Here is a 22,643-nt window from a genome sequence, read left to right as displayed (position 1 = left end):
GAGTGTTCTTGGCGTGACATAGGAATTAGGTGTTGGTCCGTGTAGCTCAGCTGGTAAAGAATCGGCCTGCAATGCAGGAGACCCAGGTTCAGTTCCCAGGATGCGGAAGATACCCTGCAGAAGGGTATGGCTACTCCAGTGTTCTTGCCTGGAGAATCCCGTGGACAGAGGAGCCTGGTACAGTCCACAGGGTTGCACAAGGTTGGACACGACTGAGCAACTAATACTACTACACTGTAGGATAGAAACAGAAAAGGCAACACGAGATATTTTGGAAGCGCAGTGGGCAGAGCTTAGCATCTAACCTACTGTGGCCTCTGAGAGAGAGTTGAGTGTCTGGAGGCAAAGGTATTAAATTTTGAGAGGCTAGAATTATCTGTGTCAGGGCATGAGAGGAATCTAAATTAGTCCCAAGTTAAAAACTTTTTAAAATATTTTTATAGAATTCTTAAAGGTTAGTTTCAGTTTACAATTATTACAAAATCTTGGCTGTGTTCCGCATACTGTCCAATACATTCTTGAGCCTCTGTCATGTCCAGTGATCTGTACCTCCCACTCCTCCACCCCCATGTTGTTCCTCTCCCCTCCCTCGACTGGTCACCGCTGGTTTGTTCTCTGTATCTGTGAGTCTGCTGCTTTTTGTTATATTCAGTACTTTGTCGTATTTTTTAGGTTCCATATATAAGTGATATCATACAGTATTTGTCTTTCTCTGTCTGACATGTTTCACTTAGTATGCTGCTGCTGCCGCTGCTAAGTAGCTTCAGTCGTGTCCGACTCTGTGCGACCCCATAGACGGCAGCCCATCAGTCTCCCCCGTCCCTGGGATTCTCCAGGCAAGAACACTGGAGTGGGTTGCCATTTCCTTCTCCAATGCATGAAAGTGAAAAGTGAAAGTGAAGTCGCTCAGTCGTGTCCGACCCTTAGCGACCCCATGGACTGCAGCCCACCAGGCTCCTCCATCCATGGGGTTTTCCAGGCAGGAGTACTGGAGTGGGTGCCATCGCCTTCTCTGTCACTTAGTATAATACTCTCCAAAGCCATCTACGTTGCTGCATATGGCAAAATTTTGTTCTTTTTATGGCTGCGTTACCTATTTCATCGTGTGTGTGAGTGTGTGTATGTGTGTGTATATGTGTGAGTGTGTGTGTGTGTGTGTGTGTGTATGTATGTGTGTGTATATGTGTGAGTGTGTGTGTGAGTGTGGAGGTTGTTTCTATAGTTTGTCGGGGGCTGCTTCCCTGGTGGCTCAGGCACTAAAGAATCTGCCTGCAGTGTGGGAAACCTGGATTCAGTCCCTGGGTTGGGAAGCTCCCCTGGAGGAGGGCACGGCAAGCCACTCCAGTATTCTTGCCTAGAGAATCCTCATGAATGGAGGAACCATGGTGAGTCCATGGCAAAGAATCAAACACGACTGAGCGCCTGAGCAGAGCATGTAGTCTGTCAGCTGTGAGTATTGCTGCTATGAACTTTAAGGTGCATGCATCTTTTAGAATTAGAGTTTCTGTTTTTTCCAAATATATACCCAGGAGTTTGATGGCTGGGTCATGCAGTGGTTTGACTTTTAATTTTTTGAGGAACCTCTACACTGTCTCCTGCTGCAGTGGCTACAGAAGTTTGCATCCCACCTACAGTGTACAGGGTTCCCTTTTCTCTAAATTCATCTGGACCTTAACCTTATTCTTCTGAATTAGGGAAATACTGCAAGATCTCTAACTTGTTATGAGTAGCTCTGTCTTTAGTTTTATCCCAAGATAACAGCAGTATTATCTGCTGGACCTGCTGTTTTTGATGCCTTATTAATCCCACTGATTAAATCAACCTCTGTTCAAAGAGACTTGCAAGTTACTTAGCAGAGAAGTTCTGCATGGGACTTGGTGTCCATGTCTCTGACATCTCAGAAGTTCACCTCAAAAGTCAAGATATTTTCCTGTGTGCATGGTGGTAGGAAAAATGAAGCTCATAACGTTAGAATTTTAGAGAGTGTGCATAGTTGTATCAAACGAAGGTGATGAAGTTGATAATTTTCTACAATTTCTTTCCTTTTTCTTTACCTTTCTCTCATTAAGGTCTTTGCCACATAGCCTTTAGGCAGAGACCAGGAGAATATTCAGAGTTGATTTCCAGCGTGAGATGTGTGCATTTGTGGATGGTAAAATGCTTTGACAGGTTTAAGTGCTGTGAAGCAGTAAAGGAGTTATTTTGTACATATCATATCTTTTTCAGAATAAAACCTGTCTCCACTGGGCTCTAAGCAAATTGGGTATTAAAATAGCCCAGACCTCATTCAGTTTCACTTTAGACAGACAGATATTGGTGGTGCTGTTCTTGGATCTAAAACTTCTCCTTTTGGGATAGTAGCTACTAGTGATGGGTGCCTATTTATAGTCAGATTGAAATAAATTAACCTTAAATAAAATTTAAAATTTAATTCCTTCGTTGCATAAGATACCTTTAAAAAAAAAATGCTCAGTAGCCACCTGTGGCTCGTGGCTACTGTCTAGAAGCCTTGGTTATAGAACATTTCCATCATTCCAGAAAGTCCTGTTGGGCAGTGTTGAGGATGAAGTGGCAGAAGCGGATGTCAGCCTGTATGTCTGAATCGTGAATATTCCTTGGCTTTTGTCATCAGCCATGTATCTTTTAGGGCTTCCCTGGTAGCGCAGCTGGTAAAGAATCTGCCTGCGAGGCAGGAGACCCTGGTTCAATTCCCGGGTCGGGAAGATCCCCCTGGTGAAGGGATGAGCTACCCACTCCAGTATTCTTGGGCTTCCCTGGTGGCTCAGGGGGTAAAGAACCCACTTGCAGTGAGGGAGACCTGGGTTCAATCCCTGGGTTGGGAAGATCCCCTGGAGGGAGGGCATGGCAATCCAGTCCAGTGTTTTTGTCTGGAGAATCCCCATGGACAGAGGAGCCTGGTGGGCTATAGTCCATGGGATGGCAAAGAGGCACAGCACAGCACGAATCCTTCCTTCCACCCCTCCCCCCACCCCTGTTGTATTCCGATGCACTGTGGCCTGTGGTCCGGAGGTTTAGAGTTTAGGGGTTAAGAGTTCTGTGCCTGTACCCTGGCTGTGCCATCTACTGGCTGGACAAACTTGGGCACGTTATTTAGCCAAAGGCTCCATTTTCTCATGTAAAAGTGAGGATGATGATTTGATCTGATGGTGAGGATAAAGGGAGAGAATGCGTGATGTGAAATAGTTAATTTGGCTCACGGTGAATTCTCAGGAAGGGTTTGTTCAGCCGTCACTGTCGTCGTCATTCATATCAGCAGCAGCAGCAGCGTGTTTTTCTGTCTCAGGCAAGCACAGGATGCTGAAGTGTGTGCTTTCTAGGCATGAATTCTCTGTGCTCTTTGAAATGTGAGCAGAGGACAGGCAGAGGGTATCAGTGACCATTCAGCAGCTTATATAGTTGAGACTCTACTTAGTACTCTGCAGTGGCCTCTGTGGGAAAAGAATGTAAACATGAGTGGACAGATGTATGTATGCAACGCAGGGGACCCGGGTTCGACCCCTGGGTGGAGAAGATCCCCTGGAGAAGGGAATGGCAACCCACTGCAGTATTCTTGCCTAGAAAATCCCATGGACGGAGGAGCCTGGTAGGCCACAGTCCATGGGGTCGCAAAGTGTCAAGACAGGACTTAGTGACTAAACCACCAGCCAATGTGTCGATGTATAACTGATTCAGTTTGCTGTACAGCTGAAACTAACACAACATTGTAAATCAACTATACACCAATAAAATTGTTAAAAAACCTAAAACAAAAGCAAGGCAATCTCATTTGGCAATATGAAACTGACATATTGTGTATTTGGTTCAGCTCAATCAACATTTATTGGTCACCTACTGTATGCTGAGAGTTTGTAAGCAGGTATTGTTCAGAGCCCTGAGATGGGCCATGGAGATGATATGGAGGCTTGCCGCTTGCTGAACTTAAGTGCCTGTCATTTCTAGTAGGAGGGAGTCAAGGATAAAGGGTAAGATGAGTATCCAAACAACTATGTAAGAAAGACAGGGCTTCCCAGGTGACACAGTAGTAAAGAATCCACCGACCCGTCAGGATATGCGAGGTCAGTCCTTGGGTTGGAAAGATCCCGGTCAGTCCTTGGGTTGGAAAGATCCCCTGGAGAAGGCAATGGCACCCCACTCCAGTATTCTTGCCTGGGAAACCCCATGGACAGAGGAGCCCAGCGGGCTGCAGTCCATGGAGTTGCAAAGAGCTGCACACACATGAGTGACTTCCGTTCCGTTCTGTCCGTTCCGTCGCTCAGTCGTGTCCGACTCTTTGCGACCCCGTGGACTGTAGCCTACCAGGCTTCTCCGTCCATGGGATTCTCCAGGCAAGAATACTGGAGTGGGTTACCGTTTCCTTCTCCAGGGGATCTTCCTGACCCAGGGATTGAACCCGGGTCTCCCGCATTGGAGGCAGACGCTTTAACCTCTGAGCCACCAGGGAAGCCTGAAAACAGCAGCAATAACAAAATGTTAGGAAGACAGTAGGCAGGTTCTGGTGAGGACGATGGGAAAGACACACAGGGCCGAGGATGCAGCTTCAGCGTGGGAAAGGCTTCTTTCCTGCTCAGGAGAGCGTGGGGGCCTTGTCCAGGGAGTGGTAGCTGTGACCGACCTGAAAGACGGCGGGGTGAGATGTGAAAGCTGTTTGTGTTGGGAACAGTCGGCCTGAGGTTACAAACTCTTGGGAGAAGAGGTCTGAAGGGCCGTCTGGGCCGCCCTGAAGCGCGGTCTGAATGCCAGGCCCAGGTGCTGACCTGATTGAGCAGGCAGTGGGGAGCCATGGCAGGTTACACACTTTCTGCTGGGTTCCACTAGCGCTTTCAAAGGGAGGAATGCATTCCTTTGGTGGGGGAGGGAACCGGGGATGAATGGCTGTGTTTGATCTCATAAAGCCACCGAATTTGTCAAAGGGCATTTCTGCGCCGGCCGAGCAAGAGAACAAAGTTAAGTACACAGGGCGCTCCCCAGGTGTGCAGCTGTGTGCAGGCTCGCTCCCTGCCATTTTTCATCCGAGCTCGGCTCTGGCCCGGCCCAGTGGCAGGGCTGCATGCCTCAGGGAGGCCTGGGTGCAGATGAAGCTGGTGGGGTTGAGTACAATAGCAGAGGGTCCCTTTGGACTTTTTCTTCTTTCAGAAAGTCGGAGGCAGTGGTTTACTGGAGCACTGTTTGATCTTCACTTAGCTTTATTTTATCCTATTGTGCCACACCTTTTATTGGCTTTTCAAAATTAATATCGAGTTATCCCTAGTCCTCGGTAGCCAGATGTATACCCAGAGCTAGATTTCTAAGCCACGTGGCATCTTTGTGATCCCACAGCGTAAAACTGAAAACGTTGAGCTTTATTTCCTCACATGGACCTGAGTTGCTTCAAGTGGGTGGCTAAACAGACAACAGCAAATGAAACAGCTCACCTATGAAAAATAAGAGCTGCCAGTAATTCCCTCAGTCTTCTCTAAGGTGTCTCAGGACCATCTGCAGAGCTCTAAGAATTTCCAATATAGACCTATGTTAGCATTTTCCAACTTTAAAAATATTCTGATTTTTTTTTTTTTTTTACAATTTCATCATTTGAGATGGGATGTTTCTTACAGTTTTGAGGTGTACCTTCTTGAGGATAGTGTTTTGTGTAAAGTGGCTGAAGTGGAGGTAATCTTCATGTACATGATATTATACAACCAAGGGAATAAGGCGTTTTGGATAGTTTGAAAGCATCAGCCCTCACTGCCTCACACCCCCCTCCCCCTCTGCAGTGGCTGTGATGAGCCTCTGAGGGCCTCCCCGGGACACACAGCTCACACAGCCTCCCACTGTGGCTCAGAGGAGGGTAGAACTTTCCAGGCTGCTACCTAGGAAGGGCAGAGACAGCGGGGCTCCTGGCTGGAGCCACCCACAGGATCAGCTTTAGAATCAGTGTCTCAGGAACCGACTGGTCTCCCTGTCTTGGATTTATTCCTCCAGACTCCATCTCACTTTCCCAGTAGATGTTTAGCAAGCTCTGTAAATACTCACACTGTCCTACAAGGGGAGTTGAGAAGCCCTGTGTCCAGTTGACTCTACTCCCACGGGAGCTGGCACAGCACTGGTCCGGGGTCCTGGGGTTTATCTGGTCGAGATGCCAGTGGGTTAGCTCCCCAGCTGTCATCTTCCGGAGTTCCCTTGAGGTAGTTTAGCTGTCGTGGCCTCTTTTGCTCCCAGGGCCCCTCCAAGTAACCTCTGAATGGGCCTGTTCTGCCTAAAGTGGCTCTGCATTAGTTTGATGGGATTAGGCCAGTGGATAAGGTCAGGCACTGTCCCTTCCTGGGTCAACTTTTGAGGGGATGATGGCCTGGAAACTCATTTGCCTGTGTATCCTCACATTTTGTTAAAAATATGTAAGCACTTAGAAAGCATTTTTTTTTTGGCCATGCCAGGGAGCATGCAGGATCTTAGTTCCCCAACCAGGGATCAGACCTGTGCCCCCTGCATTGGGAGTGTGGAGTCCTAACCTTTGGACCACCATGGAAGTCCCTTACAAAGCATTTTAAATAAAAGTCTGAGAGGCAGGCAGATAGGCAAGAAGAAGCTAAATGCAAAAGAGCTGTTCTTAGGCCCTCCAGAGTTTAGATGGCAGCCCCAAATATGCCTTTGAGTAGCCTAAGTTACAATGCAGAGCCCTGTTACAAGTGAACATGAACCTTTGTTCTAAAAATGACAAGCTTTAATTCAAAGGAATAAAAGGAGCAAAACAGAAATAGGGACACAGGCATAGAGGACACATATGTGGACACCAAGCAGGGAGAAGGGGGTGGGATGAATTGGGAAAGTGGGATTGACATATACACACTGCTGCTGCTGCTGCTGCTAAGTCGCTCCAGTCGTGTCCGACTCCGTGCAACCCCATAGATGGCGGCCCACCAGGCTCCCCTGACCCTGGGATTCTCCAGGCAAGACACTGGACTGGGTTGCCATTTCCTCCTCCAGTGCATGAAAGTGAAAAGTGAAGACGCTCAGTCATGTCTGACTCTTAGCGACCCCATGGACTACAGCCTACCAGGCTCCTCCATCCATGGGATTTTCCAGGCAAGAGTACTGGAGTGGGGTGCCATTGCCTTCTCCGGGGTATCTGTATACATAAAGCTGATTTGGGTTTCCATTGTAGCTCAGATGGTAAAGAATCTGCTTGCAATGCAGGAGACCCAGGTTCGATCCCTGGGTTGGGAAGATCCTCTGGAGAAGGGAATGGCTGCCCACTCCAGTATTCTTGCCTAGGAAACCCTATGGACAGAGGAGCCTGGCAGGCTACAGTCCATGGACCGCAAAGAATCACACAACTGAGCAACTACCATTTTAAAGCTGGTCTGCTTTGCTGTCCAGTAGAAACTAACACAACACTGTAAGGCCACTCTACTCCAGTAAAACTTTTATAGAAAAAGGAATTGCAGAGGAGTAAAGGGGGAGGTTGAGGGAGTGAGGCGGGTCAGGGACATCTTTTAGCAAAAAGGAGCATGTTCAAGGCTCACGAGCAAAATCGCAAGGGACCTGAACTGCTTTCCATTTTGACAGGATTTGGCCCTGGAAGAAGCTGTTCTGGAGGAACTGACGCAGAAGGTGGCCCAGGAGCGCAAAGCCCACAGGTGAGGCGGGGCTGCCTGCTGGCCTGAGACAGGAGGTGGTGGCCCCCCACCCCGCAGCCTGCGGTTCGGGTCCCCGCAGTTCTGTTTCTTGTAGCAAGTGACTCAGCTCTGTTCTGAGAGTGCATGTAGATTGGAAAATGGTGCTCCCTGCCCCTACTCCCCTTTCTTTTTTTCTCTCTTCCTCCCCCCGCCACCCATGCCCCCTTTCTCCTATTCTTCAATACCAGTAGACCCGCTCTGATGCGGAGTTGTTGACCGGAGGAATTCCTCTCTGTGACCTTCCTAAAACTCTGCTGCCGGACTTGGGGAGCCTGGGGCTGCTTGTGCTGAGTGTAGACCTCAAGAGCTACTTTGGGTGGCAAAGTCAAGGTCAGGGAGAAAAATGGTGAGATTCAGGTCATCACTGAGAGCTTGGTCAGGGCTGCTTGGAGCTCTTTGGGATGAATAGAAAATAAACAGCTTCCCTTCCAACTAAAACACCACCACTTCCAACCTCAGAGGATGTGTGCAGTGGTCCTAGACTCTCTTAACTTGGTTACTTGGCTCCCAAATTATCATCCTCATAATCTTTTTCCTTTCTTCCTTTTTTCCTTCTTTTTTTCTTAACAGTGGAGATTTTTTTTTTTTTTCCCCAGCAGTCAGCATTATTCACCAGGACGTCTGGCATAAGCTGTGTTCATAGGGCTGTGGCTCTCAATTAAATGCTTTGCCTTCCTCTTATTATTCCCTGTTGAGTGAAAGGCTACTGGGGGAAATGTTAATGAATTACTTAGCAATACACTGTGCCCACATTGGGTGATGATGGCTTTTCTCAGACTAAAGCCACGGTTCTGGAATTTGCCACCAGGAGGGTTGGGTCTTCCACTGATTTTATTGCCCTTAACTGTTTCCTCCTTTCATGCTCTTTTGGTTTTAGTGGAATCCTGCCAGCAGAAGCCGAGCTTATGTACATCAACGAGGTGGAACGTTTGGATGGATTTGGACAGGAGATCTTCCCTGTGAAGGTAGCATCCCCTGTCCTTGCTTCAGCTGTCTCAGAACAGCACAGGCATTTGGAAAACCAGTGTTGCTGAGAGCAGAGAACCAGAAGGCTTGGCTTTCTCATTTCGACGTGGCATTAGTTAGCAAGTCCAATTTACTTTAGCAAAAGCAAGCCCTTTTTTTGTTAATGGAGAGATTTTGAAGCTTTCCACAGTCCTCAGCAGACTAAATTGTAAGACAACCTTCTGAGTGAGTACGAACATCACCCACCTGGTGCCGAGAAGTTATCAAGGTCACAGCCGACCTTATAGCGGGACATGTAGCAAATGTCACGTGTCCCTTAATACAGATCCTCCCCGGCAGTTTTCCTCCCCAGCCTTTTCTTGTCTCTTCTTGGGGCTGGTGCAGTGATAACTGCTTGTGAGGAAGAATGAAGCATTTCCTGGATACAATCATACTTTATTTCTCTGGCTCTAGAGAGCCTCTGCTGTGGGTTTCCAGCCCCTTTGGTGTTTTCTGGAAAGTATGCCTAGGAAATGGTTATAAGCACATCCCATCTTTTGCAACAGATTCACCTCCTGCAGTTAGGGTGTGGTGGTGGGGTCATGGTTGCAAGGTCGTCTATAGCGCTGAGTCCATCATCCAAACTCATTTTCCTCTCTCTGCTGACCCACTTTACCAAAGACGGCATTTTATCAGAAACCTAAAGCAACTGGCACATTTCAGCAATTTGGGAGATGCCTGCAATTTCAGCATAAACGTTTCACTCCAAACTGGCTCCACTGGCTGTTTTATAAGTGTTCTGTTCCCCCTCTGTTGCACGTTTGCAATTTGCCTTAATGAGAACTGCCCATGTGTATCAAGTAGAATCGAGCAGGGTGGCCGCAGCTTGCAAAAAAGGCTAAATGACTCTTTTTTAGATTTGTTTAATTTTCTTTTGCTTCTCTAATGGCTGCCCTTCATAGGGTTGTAATCCATTTTCCTTGCAATAATGCCTTATGAAGCCATCTGCATCCCACTTACATTTCAGCAGCCCATATATAGTCATGATATTTTGGAAAATCAGAGTAAACTTTTCTCCACTTCTAGAAAACCGACTTCTCGGGTCCTGGAAGTTGGAGGTTTGGTCGTGGGGGTCATTCACTTGCGTGGTTTTAAGTCATTCTGAACTGTGGGAAACAGAGGCAGTGGAGACGGCGTTGAAATCTGCTGTGCTGGGTTCGGATGCATTTTTGAGTCTGTCCTTTAGTTGGAAAAGTACAGGGAGCTACCAGAGCTACTCCAAGTGGGCAGACAGGCTCGGCTGACTCTCGGCCCGTGGGTGTAACTCTGCTGGGCAGCTGCTTTCTTTCCTCCCCCACCGCATATCTGTTCATGACTCAGGTGGCCACCTACAGGCCGCATGATTCCTGGTGGCCCAAGGGCGGGGGCCGAGCGGCGGTCCCCATGGGGGCTGTGATGGAGCCGGCCGTAAGTGAAAAGCAGCAAGGGCGGCCTGCCCGTGGTGACGGAGTCCCTCTGGGCTGGTTGGGTCCTTCTTGACCAAGGAAGGTCTCAAACATATGTTATGGATATGTCCCAGGGACGACCATTTAAGTTTACTGTGGGTTTGTTGTTTTTTTTTCCCATGAGTGATTTCTCCCAAATTTTTTCACTACTGGGGAGCAGGAGTACCAGTGCATTTCCTGACAGGTCTTCCCTTGCCCTCCACAAACATGGGGTGTCCGCAGCCTCCGTGGGCTCCTGTACTGTCAGAGCAGGTGGGCCTGGGGGAGGGAGCTTCCGGAATGGGTCACGCAGGGTCTGGAGCCTCAACCCTAGCTGCATGTGCCGTTCTAATGGGTGTCTGGCCTGTGTTTTTTCCGTTGTCCCACGCTGGTGGCCTGCTCCTCCCGCGTCCCCATCCATCCCCCTCGACCTCTGCACCCGCCTCCTGGCAGCGTCCCCAGGGAAGTCTTTCCACAGAATTTTCCCTTTTCTTCCCGTCCCTACTTTGCTTGTCTTCTTTTCCCACATGGACTCTTTTTGATCGTGTGACTTACCTTTAAACGCCTTGTAGTTACTGAGGCCCCCTCCCTCCTCCCTAGTTCTTTCTTGCCCAGCTTTTGCCGTCAGCGGTTGTCTTTCCCTTTCTCTGTCTCTGTGAGAAGATTCCTACATTAATGGAAAGTTTTGGGGAGGCGGGTTGAGCAGAGGTCCTTGAGAAGGAGGTCTTTGTGTCTTAAATGGGTATTCCGAGGAAGGTAGGGGTTTATCTTTCCTTTCTTAGGCTGAGTGGGGCGTGTCTCTCCCCTCACTCCACAAAGAGGATGCCTCCCAAGTGAAAGCAGGGGGCTGGGTGACAGTTTGCTCACTGGATGCTGAGTCTTGCTCCCGCTCTGCTCTCAAGAACACTGGAAGCTGGGTTATGCTTTCCCAGGCAGGAGGTTGGAGGCACCTGACTGGACCAAGAGACCGGACTGAAGACAAGACCCCTGGCCTCTTCCAGACAGGGCCCAGCAGATTGCCCAACAGTGAAGCTTATAGTCCATGTGCCCTTCCTGTACTCACAAAGGTCCCAGCCAGTGTTTAGCTTCCCACTCTGGAGTGTGAATATATACCTGATCATACACCCCTCAGGGTTGTCCCAATAGGAATAACAGAGGTCAGTGCAATGAGGATGAAGCATCCTGAAAGAGGCAGAGATTCTGCAGGTTGAAGGATTCCCCCATCCCTCACACTGTGAGCTTCAGGGATTTTTACATATATATGTATAGGTATTTATATATATATTATATATTACCTCATTGAAGGAATAGATTGCTTTTAAAAGAGAACATTCAGAAAATAAAAACTCTCAGAAATTTACAATATGATATCAGAATGGTAAACTTAATGGATAGCTTAGAAGAGAAAGAAAAGTCTCACCCAAAAACCCAAAGTTATGGAACGTGGGAGGCAGGAGATAAAATTGGAGGGCCAGCCCAGATGTTAGCATCTGGATAATGGGAGTTCTGAAAAGAGTGAACGGGGGAAACAGAAGGTAGTAATTTAAGAAAATATCCCAGCACTGAGGAACATGAGGTTCTAAATTGGAAGGCCAAGCATGGTGGATGCAAATAGACACACTCTAGGGCTTTAAGTGATAGAAGTGGAAGCCTTTAAAGGAGAGGAAATGGTGGGGCTGGGTCTGCTGCTGGCTGCTTTAAACAAGATCTGAAGAATATTCAGTTCCTCAAATTATGTGCCTGTGTAATTGTCCATATACAGTATGCATATATAATCAAAATGTATGCACATGTAATTTTGATTAAAAAAAAAACAAAAGCTAGGGTTAAAAAAGATATTAATAGATGCTCATGAAAGAGATATTAACTGCCAACCAATCTGAGAAAAATCCTAAAATTCTTTCTTCAACAGGAAATGTGACAAATTGAGATAAAAGAAGAAAACGTATCTGTGTGACCCCTTAGGACGTGCAGTGGGGCCTCCCTTCAGGTGCCTCGTCGCCCCGATGCCGTCTGTGGTTCATCCCACTTGTGGGCGAGAAACGGGGTGTGCTCCCCATGGGGAGGCTCCCAGGCCGCTGGGATGTTCTCATCACAACCATCTCTTGTTGATCTTGCGCAGGACAATCATGGAAACAGTGTGCACCTGGGCATTTTCTTTCTGGGAATTTTCGTGAGGAACAGAATCGGAAGACAAGCAGTAATCTACAGGTAGTCTGATTCGTCTCCTTTCTCCTTTGCCCCTGGAGGTGCTCTCGCAAACCCCATGGAGTCTGGAAGTTATACGGATGGGTTAAGAGCCAGACCGTGGGTTAAGAGTTGAGCTTTTCTCAACTCTAATAAGATCAGCCCCCTCTGCAGGGTTTAAGTGGTTATGGAGAAATTCCTCTCACTTTCCCCGGGGGTGTGTTTGGGGGCGGGGGATGGAGAATGCTCTTTCTTTCCACGGACTCCAAGAAGTGCGTAGTTGAACACCCACTGAGCCAAAAGCGTGGAACCAAGTTCTATGAGTCTGGTTAGAAATGGGCTCTTTAGGCATGAAGCTCCTGCAGGATCACCTTTGCCCAGATTACTCATGACCAGTCATTAAATCCAACCCGGCTTCCATCCATTGCCCAGCGAGCCCTTTGCCTAATGCTGTGTGCTATAACGGTGCAAACAAGAAAGAGGGCTCTTTGTGAAAGTGTGTTTTGAAAAATCAACGTTTGTTATCATTAATGAAAAGACCTTGGTCCTTTGTTATTACTTTGATCCTTCGGCTGTCTTTTCCATTTGTAAGGATTGGAAACAGTGTAGGGAAGTGACAGGGTGGCCCCTACATTACAGGTCCACGAGCTTGCCTTGTGTTGATGCCCACAGATCCCATGCTAGTGTCAAAGTCCGAAAAACTGCATGCTCGCTTTCATTTATGAGGGCAGTGTGGCCTGTTATTTACGGGAAAAGCCGCGCTCCTGCGTGTGCATCTGGCAGGCAGAGCTGCATGTCCAGGGAAGATGGTCAGAGACGGCTCTTAGTGGCAGAGCTGGTCCACCTTCTGGAAGTAAATTCTTGGCCGGCCGTGTACTTGTTGGATCAGCAGTTACTGCAGGTCATTCTGAGAAAGTTTTCCCATTAAAAGCTTCCTAACTGGCTTTTGTTTTCCTAGATCCCCACCCTGCCATTATTTTTGTCCATTTGTTTTCTTTTGCTCTTTGATTAGAGACATTATTGAAGGAGAAGTTGAGAGAGGGCGCTTTGGGACTGCAAAATAAGCTTTTTGATTTTGGGACATGTTTTTGACTTTGGGACATGTTGCAGGACTCACATACCTGCAACGAACTGAGCAAAATATATAAATATGGGCAGAGTCGGAGCTGTATTTTTATGCCCAGGTGAAGCTTCCAGGCCTTTTGCCCACACAGTTCTCTACAGCTAAATCAGTGCTTGAGTCCAGAGAAGAGAAGCACATAGATTTTGCATTCTGGCTCTCTGGATTAAATCAAAAATAGCAGTTTGAAAGTTCACTGATCATAATAAGCCCTTCACAGGTTTTGTTCAGTTTCCCTGGGAACTGCTTCCAGCCTGCTTCCTTTAGCATATGCCTTGAAACCCTTATAAGATATGAATTTACTGCTACTATAGTATCCTTCGCGAAGGTGAAGTCACATGATGGAGTGAGGAGTAGATCCAGAATTTTGGCCGTCGATTTGAGGGAATGGAGCCAGAGAATATCAAATATCTTTTTTCTTTCGAGACCCTCAGCAAGGAGCATGCAGCTGTAGATGTGATCTTATGGAATATCAGTCAGCAGACAGCTTGCAGAGTACCTGTAGATGTATATAAACACAGATGACATTGGGGTAATAGAAGGGACGTTGGAGGAAAACCTGGAAGGGATCGATAGAGTGCATCCTGAATAAGGCTAATTCCTCCCCTTTGGCCCGAATTGCCTCATCTCCAAAGTGGGAAACTTGTCTACCTAGATAGCTGATAAAAGAACTGGCCTTTATACAGAGAGGAGGCAACATCATTACTTTTCATTATTTCAGCAAGCATCTATTGTATGCTCTGTACCAGATGTACTCGGTCCATGGAGTACAGAGATAAAGCGCGCAGAATCTCTGCCCAAGGCACGGGTCCTATGGTTGAGTTTGGTTTAGTTAGGAATCTGATCACAGACATAAAGCACTGTGATACAATGTGGTGACGGATAGAGGACTACACCCGGCTCTTTCCTGGCGTGTAGGTGGTTTGGAATGAGGAAAGACTTCCTGGAGAAGGTGGCCGCTTCTGGGTCTTAAAGGAATCATGCAGGCAGAGGTGGGAGTGCAGTGAGCAAACACAGGATGGAAGGGGACTTCCATGGTAGTCCAGCAGTTAAGACTGAACTTCTACTACAGGGGGTGCGAGTTGGATCCATGGTTGGGGGACTAAGATCCCTCATTCTGCCACAACATGGTCAAAAAAATTTTTTTAAGTTAAAAAAAAAAGCAGGATGGAAAGGAAAAGGCAGTGGGCAGGGAATTGTAGGTTGGGGAGCAGAGTGAAGGGCAGGTAGTATAAGAGATGATTAGAAACTGGCTCTAAATAGAATGGGATGCAGGAGCTTTACCTTCCCTTGTCTGGTGGAACTCTGTGTATCTCATTTTAGGTCAGATCTCCGTGAGGAAAGGGAAGGAAATGTGTGTGTGTGTATGTGTGTGTGTGTATGTTTAGATCACAAAAATGTAGACACATTAAACATTCACTCAGCATTTTTTCTAAGAGGCAGAATCAAATCTGTAGTGTACATTGCAACACAGAATCTCTGTGGATTCTTCAGCCTCAGTTCCTGAAAATACATAATTTATTATTATTATTTTTTGCTGCCCTGTGTGACTTGTGGGGTCTTAGTTCCCAACCAGGGGTGATCCTGGGCACACAGCAGTGAAAGGCTGGACTCCTAATCACTGGACCTCCTGGGAACTCCACACATGACTTTTAAAATGACCTGCTCTCCCAGCATTGAAAATGGTGTTCATGGGAAAGACTTTGTCCATCTGGAAATATGAAAAGCTAGGCAGCAGAAGTCTCTTGCATATTTTTCTCCTAGCTCATAAGGGAAAGTGTACTTTATCAAACAGCAACGTTGAGATGGTATGTAGCTGTTTAAGTAGATGCATATTACATTTTATTTCCATTTCTGCTTTGAAGGAAGAAACGTTTAGCATTTAAAAATACAGCTAAACCATCATTTGTAAAGTGAGGCTCAGTAATAGCAGATGACCATCCTGTGCTGTCATAAATGTCTGGAAAGTCTTTGGGCAAACACTGCGGGGTTTCTTCTGCGTAGGTGGAATGACATGGGAAACATCACCCACAACAAGTCGACTATCCTGGTGGAGCTCGTCAACAAAGAGGAGACCGCCCTCTTTCACACGGTAAACAGAACAGACAGTGAAGGCCTGGTCCCACAGGCAGCTCACTGTCTGACTTCTCAGCTCCTAATGTGCTTTCCTTGGTCTCCATGTCATAAGAGAATAAATAGTCTATCAGACCCATAACTTTCCATTACGTGCCTGGTGCTGCCATCACTCATTTCCAAGGGGTGTTGGTGACCCGATGCTCACAATGCCAGGGTTCCAAGCTAAGTTTTACTCTAGGCCTTGCGTTCCTCCACCAGCCTTATTTGTGCTGGATCGCAGTGTCTGGCATGCCCTTCACTAGTCACCTCTGATGATATGGCGCGGTAATTTTCTTTCGTTGGCTTATTTGGATTTTCTTTGCCATCACAGCCCAAGGCTGATCTGAAGCAAACTGGTGATTGCCTTTCTGTTGAGTGCCTCCTTGAGAACCAGGGCAATTCACGTACCTTTCTGCCTCTAACTGAATGATCTAGATATCCATGCCACCCTCTGCCTTGATTCATTTATTGATTTGCCAAACACTTGGTTTGGCATGATGTAAAGACACACCAGATCACCAGTGTAACCCCAGTGCCATGGACATAAAGGTTCTCTAGCAGGCAGTATCATCTGACATCCTTGGGTGGGCTTTATCAACATGACCGCCGCTGAATTTCAGCTTGTTGTTTTGTGGCTCAGGGGGCTATTTTGTGCCTGACGTGAAGGGAGGAAGGGACATGTCCCTGCCCAGAGGAATCATAGTAAAATACAAATACAAATAAATGTTTATGTTTTCCCCATTTCTTCTTTTCCAAGGATGATATCGAAAATGCCAAGTACATATCTCGATTGTTTGCTACGCGGCACAAATTTTACAAACAAAACAAAATCTGCACCGAGTAAGTAAACAGTTCATCCACCTGCTCCCTGGATGGCTTGTTCCAGCTTAAATTCTTATGCTTTTGGCGTGTTGTAGATCACCTTTTCTGCTCACTCTTTCACCTCATTCCTTGTAGAAGCTAAAGGGGCAAGCTGAAGCCAGGCAGGAGGGAAAGAACTTTAATGATGAAGACTGTCTGGTGTCGCCTATATGCCTAGGGGGAAAATGATTTGCAAATTGACTGTGAATGCTTGACTTCCTGGACAGAGTGGCCAACATCAGTGCCTTTCCAACCTCCGCCATGAGTTTGGAGGAGCCGAGAGGTTCCCAATTTGCCAGGGCGCCCCTTCGTGTCGGATGTAACGTGTGTTCAGAAGTGTGTAGCAGAGTGATGAGCCAACTTGAAAGAGAAGAAGCTGCTGTCATCCTCAGCCCCGTGGCGCTCACACAGTTGGCTAACCCTGTGTGTGCTTCTGGGTCAAGTCACCCGCCTGTAAATGAGAGGCCAGGGTAATTAGAGGAAGACTTGGAAGACACTAATAGATGTCACAGATCCATGTGTGTGTTTTCAATTTAATTTGGAAATGGGGATGATAAAGAGAGTCTGATGAGAGAACTTAACCGTGACCTGACCTTGGATAGAGTGTGTCTGGCTCATGCTATCGCTGAATTTCCTCTTGTTGCCTTCAAAAGACGTTCCTCAGCAGAGTACCTCAGCAGTTGGGGCGCCCAAGGTGCTTAATTTTGTTTCAAAGAACTTCCGGGATGTAAATGCAAGAGAAGAACTGCTTTCCCGCTTCCCCAGTGGACACATCCAAGAGTGTGAAAACTCTGTCCTAGAGCAGATCCTGCTGTAGAAGGCACTGCTTTAAAACTGGAGGATCAGGTCCTGGCAGACTTTTTTCCCTACGTGATGGAGACTCTTTTAAGCCAGTCTCTGCCACTGGTCACTCTTGGAGTCTGAAAGTATATTTGATAGTACAGTCAGTCAGCCCTCTGTATCTGTGCTGTGGATTCAACCCACTGTGGATCAAAATATTTTTAAAAAATTCCAGAAAGTTCCAAAAAGCAAAGCTTGAATTTCCTTTGTATGGCAACTGTTTACATTATATTAGGTATTATGGGTAGCCTGAGATGATTTAAAGTATGTAGGAGGATGTGCATTGGTTATATGCAAATCCTATGCCATTTTACACAAAAGCATCGGTGGATTTTGGTATCTGAGGGGGTCTTGGAACCACTCCTCCTTGGATATTGAAGGATGACTCTATAAGGTCTGCAAACAAAGTTTGCAAATGTAGACAGAAGAGCACTGATTCAGGAGCAGCGATTTAAACAGCTATGTCTATGTTATGAATGCACATGTGCACACACATGCTCTTGTGCACACACACACACACCATTCTTTTGCACACGCACCACTCTTGCACACATACACCATTCTTTTGCACACACACACCATTCTTTTTGCACGCACGCCATTCTTTTGCATGCGCACACACACACCATTCTTTTGCTCACACACTTCTTTTGCACACGTGTGCATGCACACACACACCATTCTTTTGCACACACACTTCTTTTGCATGCACGTGTGCATGCACACACACACCATTCTTTTGTGCATGCACACACACCATTCCTTTGCATGCTCACACACACACACCATCCTTTTGAACAGATTCCCTGTAGGTCACATCTTTGCAGTTTTCTGCTACTGCCTTTTATTTGTTGAGATGTCTTTGAATTAACAAGAGTTCTGTAGTTGACTTCTGTAGGGTGGGTTTAAGAAGAAAACTATTTTGAGAAGTAAATATCACAGTAGTCTTCTTGTTTGATCATATCTTAGCAAGTGGCTTTATTATAAAATTTTCTGGGTATTTGTATTTCTTTTGTGTCCCTTTCTTCTTATACAAGTGAGCATCACATATTAGACTGAAAATTAAGGAAACTCTGTCCTCCTTCGTACTTCTGTAATAACCATTCCTTTCTTTTTCCTAACCAGGTGTGGGAGGTTCCTATTCTCATATCTGATGAAAACTGGGACTCTCTAAAACACCCTCACCCCCTACATAGAAAGTAAACTCTGTGCAGTTGCAGAGTATCACCATGGGCTACATGAAGGCTCGGGATAGCTCTCTGGAGTTTATAAGATCAGCATCATCTGAGCAGCATCCTTCTCCAGACGTCTCTGTTCTCTGACCTCTAAAAGATGCTCACTGATTTTTTATTTCCCTTGTAATTCGTCTTTAGAAAGAAGCCTCATTCTTTTCATATTACTTTGTAAAACATTATAAAATATCATATATTCCAGACATTTGGCAAATAAAACAAGAACAAAAAAGGAAATTAAAATTGTCTTGGCTTCACCAACCAGAAATAGAAACTATGTTTGTTTCACCATAGTTCTTATTTGTTTGATGTGCAGGTTGGTTGGATCTTCTTCGTTGCTCTCAGACTTTCTCTCCCTGTGGCAATCTGGGGGCTACTCTTCATTACACTGCACAGGCTTCTCTTTGTGGCAGCTTCTCTTTTTGCAGAGCACAGGCTCTGGGTGCATGGGCTTCAGTGGTTGCAGCTCGAGGGCTCCCGAGCGAGGGCTCAGTACTTGTGCTGTACTCGCTTCATTGCTCCTCGGCATGTGGGATCTTCCCGGACCAGGCATTGAACCTGTGTCTCCTGCACTGGGAGGGGAGTTCTTACCCACTGTACCACCAGGGAAGTTCCTGTTCTACTGTAATTCTTAACCCATTTTGTCTGCTTTCCTCTCTTCTCATCTTCCCCTCCCTCATCTATCAGGTCATCTTATACATGGTAAATAAGAATAACCATCCTCATTTTTCTCAACTTTTCATATAGACAATCCAATTCTCCACCCCCTATCAGACGCCAGCCCACCTGGAGCCGGTCCTCCCTGGTATGTATGACATCTTCGGTGATCAAGTCCTCCGACCGCTGGGGTTCACGTGTCCTTCTGTGGTTGATTTTGAGGGGAGGGGTGGCCAGGGCATCATGACCAGGTAAGATCTGGTGAGAACAGAGAAGGACATCCGTCTGCTCTGCAGATGGGGTGTGCGCACCCACGGCCATCCCTTCTCTAAATGTGACCCCAGGTTCACCCCGGGAGTCTTATTCCAGGCCGATGAGATCTTAGTCCCTCAGCATGCAGCTTACTGTGTGTATGTTTTTTTTTCCACTTGCTTTATCCCTGTTCCTGATTTTTGCACATTTAGACGTGTCATCAGTTATAGTCTCTGCAAATTCTTTTGTATCCACTGCCATGGACAGTTTAATAAACTAGTCAGAAAATGACTACTTGAAGAAAATATTGAAGGAGTCTAGTTGATGGTCTCAGGTAGAATTATTTAGTGGGGAAGAAAATTAAGGTTAATTAATTTTCTAATTTTAAGGTCAACAGAATGTGAGTTGAGGTACTTTTCTACCTACTGTTAGCCTTAAAAAAAACCACAAAAAACTGCTATCCTCATATGAATAAGGAAACAACTCATTGTCATGTGAATAAGGAAATAACTTATTCTAGGTTACGATTTATTTTACACAAAATCAAAATAAACACATGACCTTTAAATGTCTGTAGGTGAAGAGTTCCTTTGAATTGATGGGAGAATAAAATTTTTCTTTATACATGATATATATCCTATAGGACATCTTTAACCTGTCATTTAAAAGGAACTATTTAAGGAATTTTTTTTTTTTCTGGAAAATGCATTCACATGAATTCTTAGAATTCTAGAGTTTGGACATCTTATTATCACTTAATAATTCCTGAGAACCCATGTAAATACTATTAATTATCTGTGTCAATGCACGATCTCTCACAGAAAGCCCTTGGAGATGTAGTGGGTTGGTTTGGGCTTCTCCCCTGAAGCAGCAACGGATTTCCTCCTGGCCTTGTTGTCTTTATTCTTCTCCTTTGTTGATATTATTTCCCTTTTCCTTTCCTTAGAGTCCACACATCTTTACTAGTGAGATAAATGTTCATGTGTCCATGAAATGCCAGGGGAAGCAGAGTGTTTCAGGGCTATCTTGTGATTTGATCGCATCCTGATTATCTGGAGAAGATGCAGAGGCTTTCCTGTTTCATTCGGATGCAGATAATCTGCAGGAAGCCAGGTTCCTGGTTTCTCCCTTTCCTCTGCCGTTTAGGATTAAACCGTGTCAGCAAGCGTTCCTTGGGATGAGTGAGAGGAAAGCCAGATAACATTGTCGCCTTTGGGTTTCCTAGCTGATAACCAGGGTTCTGGGCGGTTGTTTTTCTCTTGCTCCTCTGGCTCCTATATTGTGGCATCTAATTTGTTGTTGTCTTAGCAGATCTGGAAAGAAATAGAATAATACACTGAAATATATAAAGAGATAGAATAAATAATGCAATCCTGAAATGGTATTTGGAAGATTGCTATTATTACTTCTCACTTGTATTGCTTATACACTTATGTCCATAAACAGTCACTTACTTGTAGGATTTTTCTTTTTAAAAAAATTAAAGCAAGAGAAGGCAGGGTGAGCCAACTTTGCCTTGCTGTGTATTTCTATTCTCTTGTATGAATCCTTCCCTGCTGGGTTTTTGGTTTTGTTTTTTTTTTTTTTTTGTATTTTTTTGTTGACCTGAAAACTGGCTATCCAGTCATGGAAAAAGCTGAGTTGAATTCGGTGTTACCAAAAAGAGGAAAAGGGTTTTTAAACTGCTAGTCAAAGATCAGCCAAAGAGAGATTTGGGGATGTTTAGAAGAACTGATACCCTTAACTACTGTATTAGATTGGTTTCAATTCTTTATTTCTTCTCCTCTGATTCCCTTTAATTTTTGGATTTCTGGTCATTATATCTTCTTTATTTGCTCTTTTGATATGTAAACATTATTTGCAGGAAAGGAAATAGTAGATGAGTTATCAACCCAGCTTCATACTGCCCAGTGTTCTTCAGTCTAGGGATGCTGAGAAAGTATGACCCCTGCTGGGTTTGTATGGTTTTTTGGCTTGATCTCAACTTCTGTCCCAAAGCAGTAATATTTAAACCAACGTCTATAAGACAAATTTAAGGATAATCAAATAGAAATATAAGAGACCATCCGGTTTGGTTGTTTACAAGCTTAAAGTTTATTTTTTAGCATTACAACTCTTTCCTCAAACATATTTTTACTTGGAACCCCAATATCTAAATAAAATGGATAATGTTGGAAGGAGGAGACTGATTTGATTGACAGGAAACTGAGACCTACTGAGATTAAATGACTTCCTCTAGACCACATTAGAAACTAATCATATTTCCTTTGTCGGCTCCCCAAATTGCAAAACTGTCTAAGCATTTTGGTGTTTTCTCTAAGAGTTTTGCCCTCCTCTGCAACACGCAGTTATTCAGATTGAGTGTAAATGGCCATGTTTGAGTCTTATGGCAGTGAGTCTTCACTGAAAGGGTAGGTGATTGCACCTGCAAGGTTCTCTGCAAGACCTTTCCACATTTGGTTCTGCAATGGGGGAGGGTCAGTAAGTGGTCTTGGGAATTGCACACTTACTGTTATGGGTCCCCATTTCAGATTTTATATATGTTTGCAAGTGGGCCCAGCTCAACACTCCCTCACCCCTGTTATAGGTCGTTGTGGCAATGTGAACTTAGGTCACAGGTACAGCTATGCAGATAGATACAAGCTTGTGTCTTTAGGAGGGCCCCAGTTTTGAATAGAAGGAAACAGGCTTCTCCCTGACTCTCATGTTTTAGGTGGAACATAATAATATTCATGTTCTGAGTTATTCCTTTGAAAAATGGCACTGGGAACTTTGCAAGGGTGTTCGAAAATAGGCTATAATGAAGTCCCTTCATGCTGATTGCAGCCTCTCTCTCACCGTGAACCAGCCTCCCATTCCCCGCTTTGCGTGTCTGCAGTCCGAGGCTGGTGATGAGCTGAGGCTGCAGGTGCTCAGCAGCGGTTGGGCTGAGGTGGGAGGGCAGAGAGTCCCTCACATGTCTCCTCGCAGGGATGAGCAGTGCGGCCCATTGGGTGCTCGGGCTGGCGCTGGTGAGCACTTCGGTGCGGGACCTGCCACGTGTGCTGTGTTCTCTGTTTCAGCCCCGGCAACAGCCCTATATCCTGCCTCCCATGCATGTCCAGTGTGGCGAACACTACTCGGAAACACACACTTCTCAAGGTAACGCTGGCTTGCTGCTGTCCCTTCTTAAGACCTCAATTTGAGTACTGGGGATCAGTGCTGAGATTATTTTGTTTTAGGTGACAGCAATACTTTTATTTTAACTTTGTCATGGTCTGAATGGCAGAATTTTGGG

At 45.9% G+C, this 22,643-nt stretch overlaps 1 protein-coding gene across 2 annotated transcripts in view; it reads left to right on the top strand.

Annotated features, from left to right (window-relative positions):
• Window positions 1-22,643, top strand: part of PTPN14 (protein tyrosine phosphatase non-receptor type 14) — a 205,035-nt gene that overhangs the window by 132,923 nt on the left and 49,469 nt on the right. For both annotated transcript variants that reach the window (XM_055419075.2, XM_055419073.2), the window contains exons 6-12: window positions 7,564-7,634; window positions 8,551-8,638; window positions 12,225-12,313; window positions 15,414-15,501; window positions 16,282-16,364; window positions 19,205-19,262; window positions 22,429-22,507. In XM_055419075.2, coding sequence (XP_055275050.2) covers window positions 7,564-7,634; window positions 8,551-8,638; window positions 12,225-12,313; window positions 15,414-15,501; window positions 16,282-16,364; window positions 19,205-19,262; window positions 22,429-22,507 — 556 coding nt within the window. The remainder of the gene's footprint in view (window positions 1-7,563; window positions 7,635-8,550; window positions 8,639-12,224; window positions 12,314-15,413; window positions 15,502-16,281; window positions 16,365-19,204; window positions 19,263-22,428; window positions 22,508-22,643) is intronic.

The sequence above is a fragment of the Moschus berezovskii genome, chromosome 17 (assembly GCF_049115385.1).
Source record: "Moschus berezovskii isolate FMDL1 chromosome 17, NW_MosBer_1.0, whole genome shotgun sequence".
In the NCBI taxonomy this organism is placed as follows: Eukaryota; Metazoa; Chordata; class Mammalia; order Artiodactyla; family Moschidae; genus Moschus; species Moschus berezovskii.
This window is presented reverse-complemented; position numbering and strand designations above follow the sequence as displayed.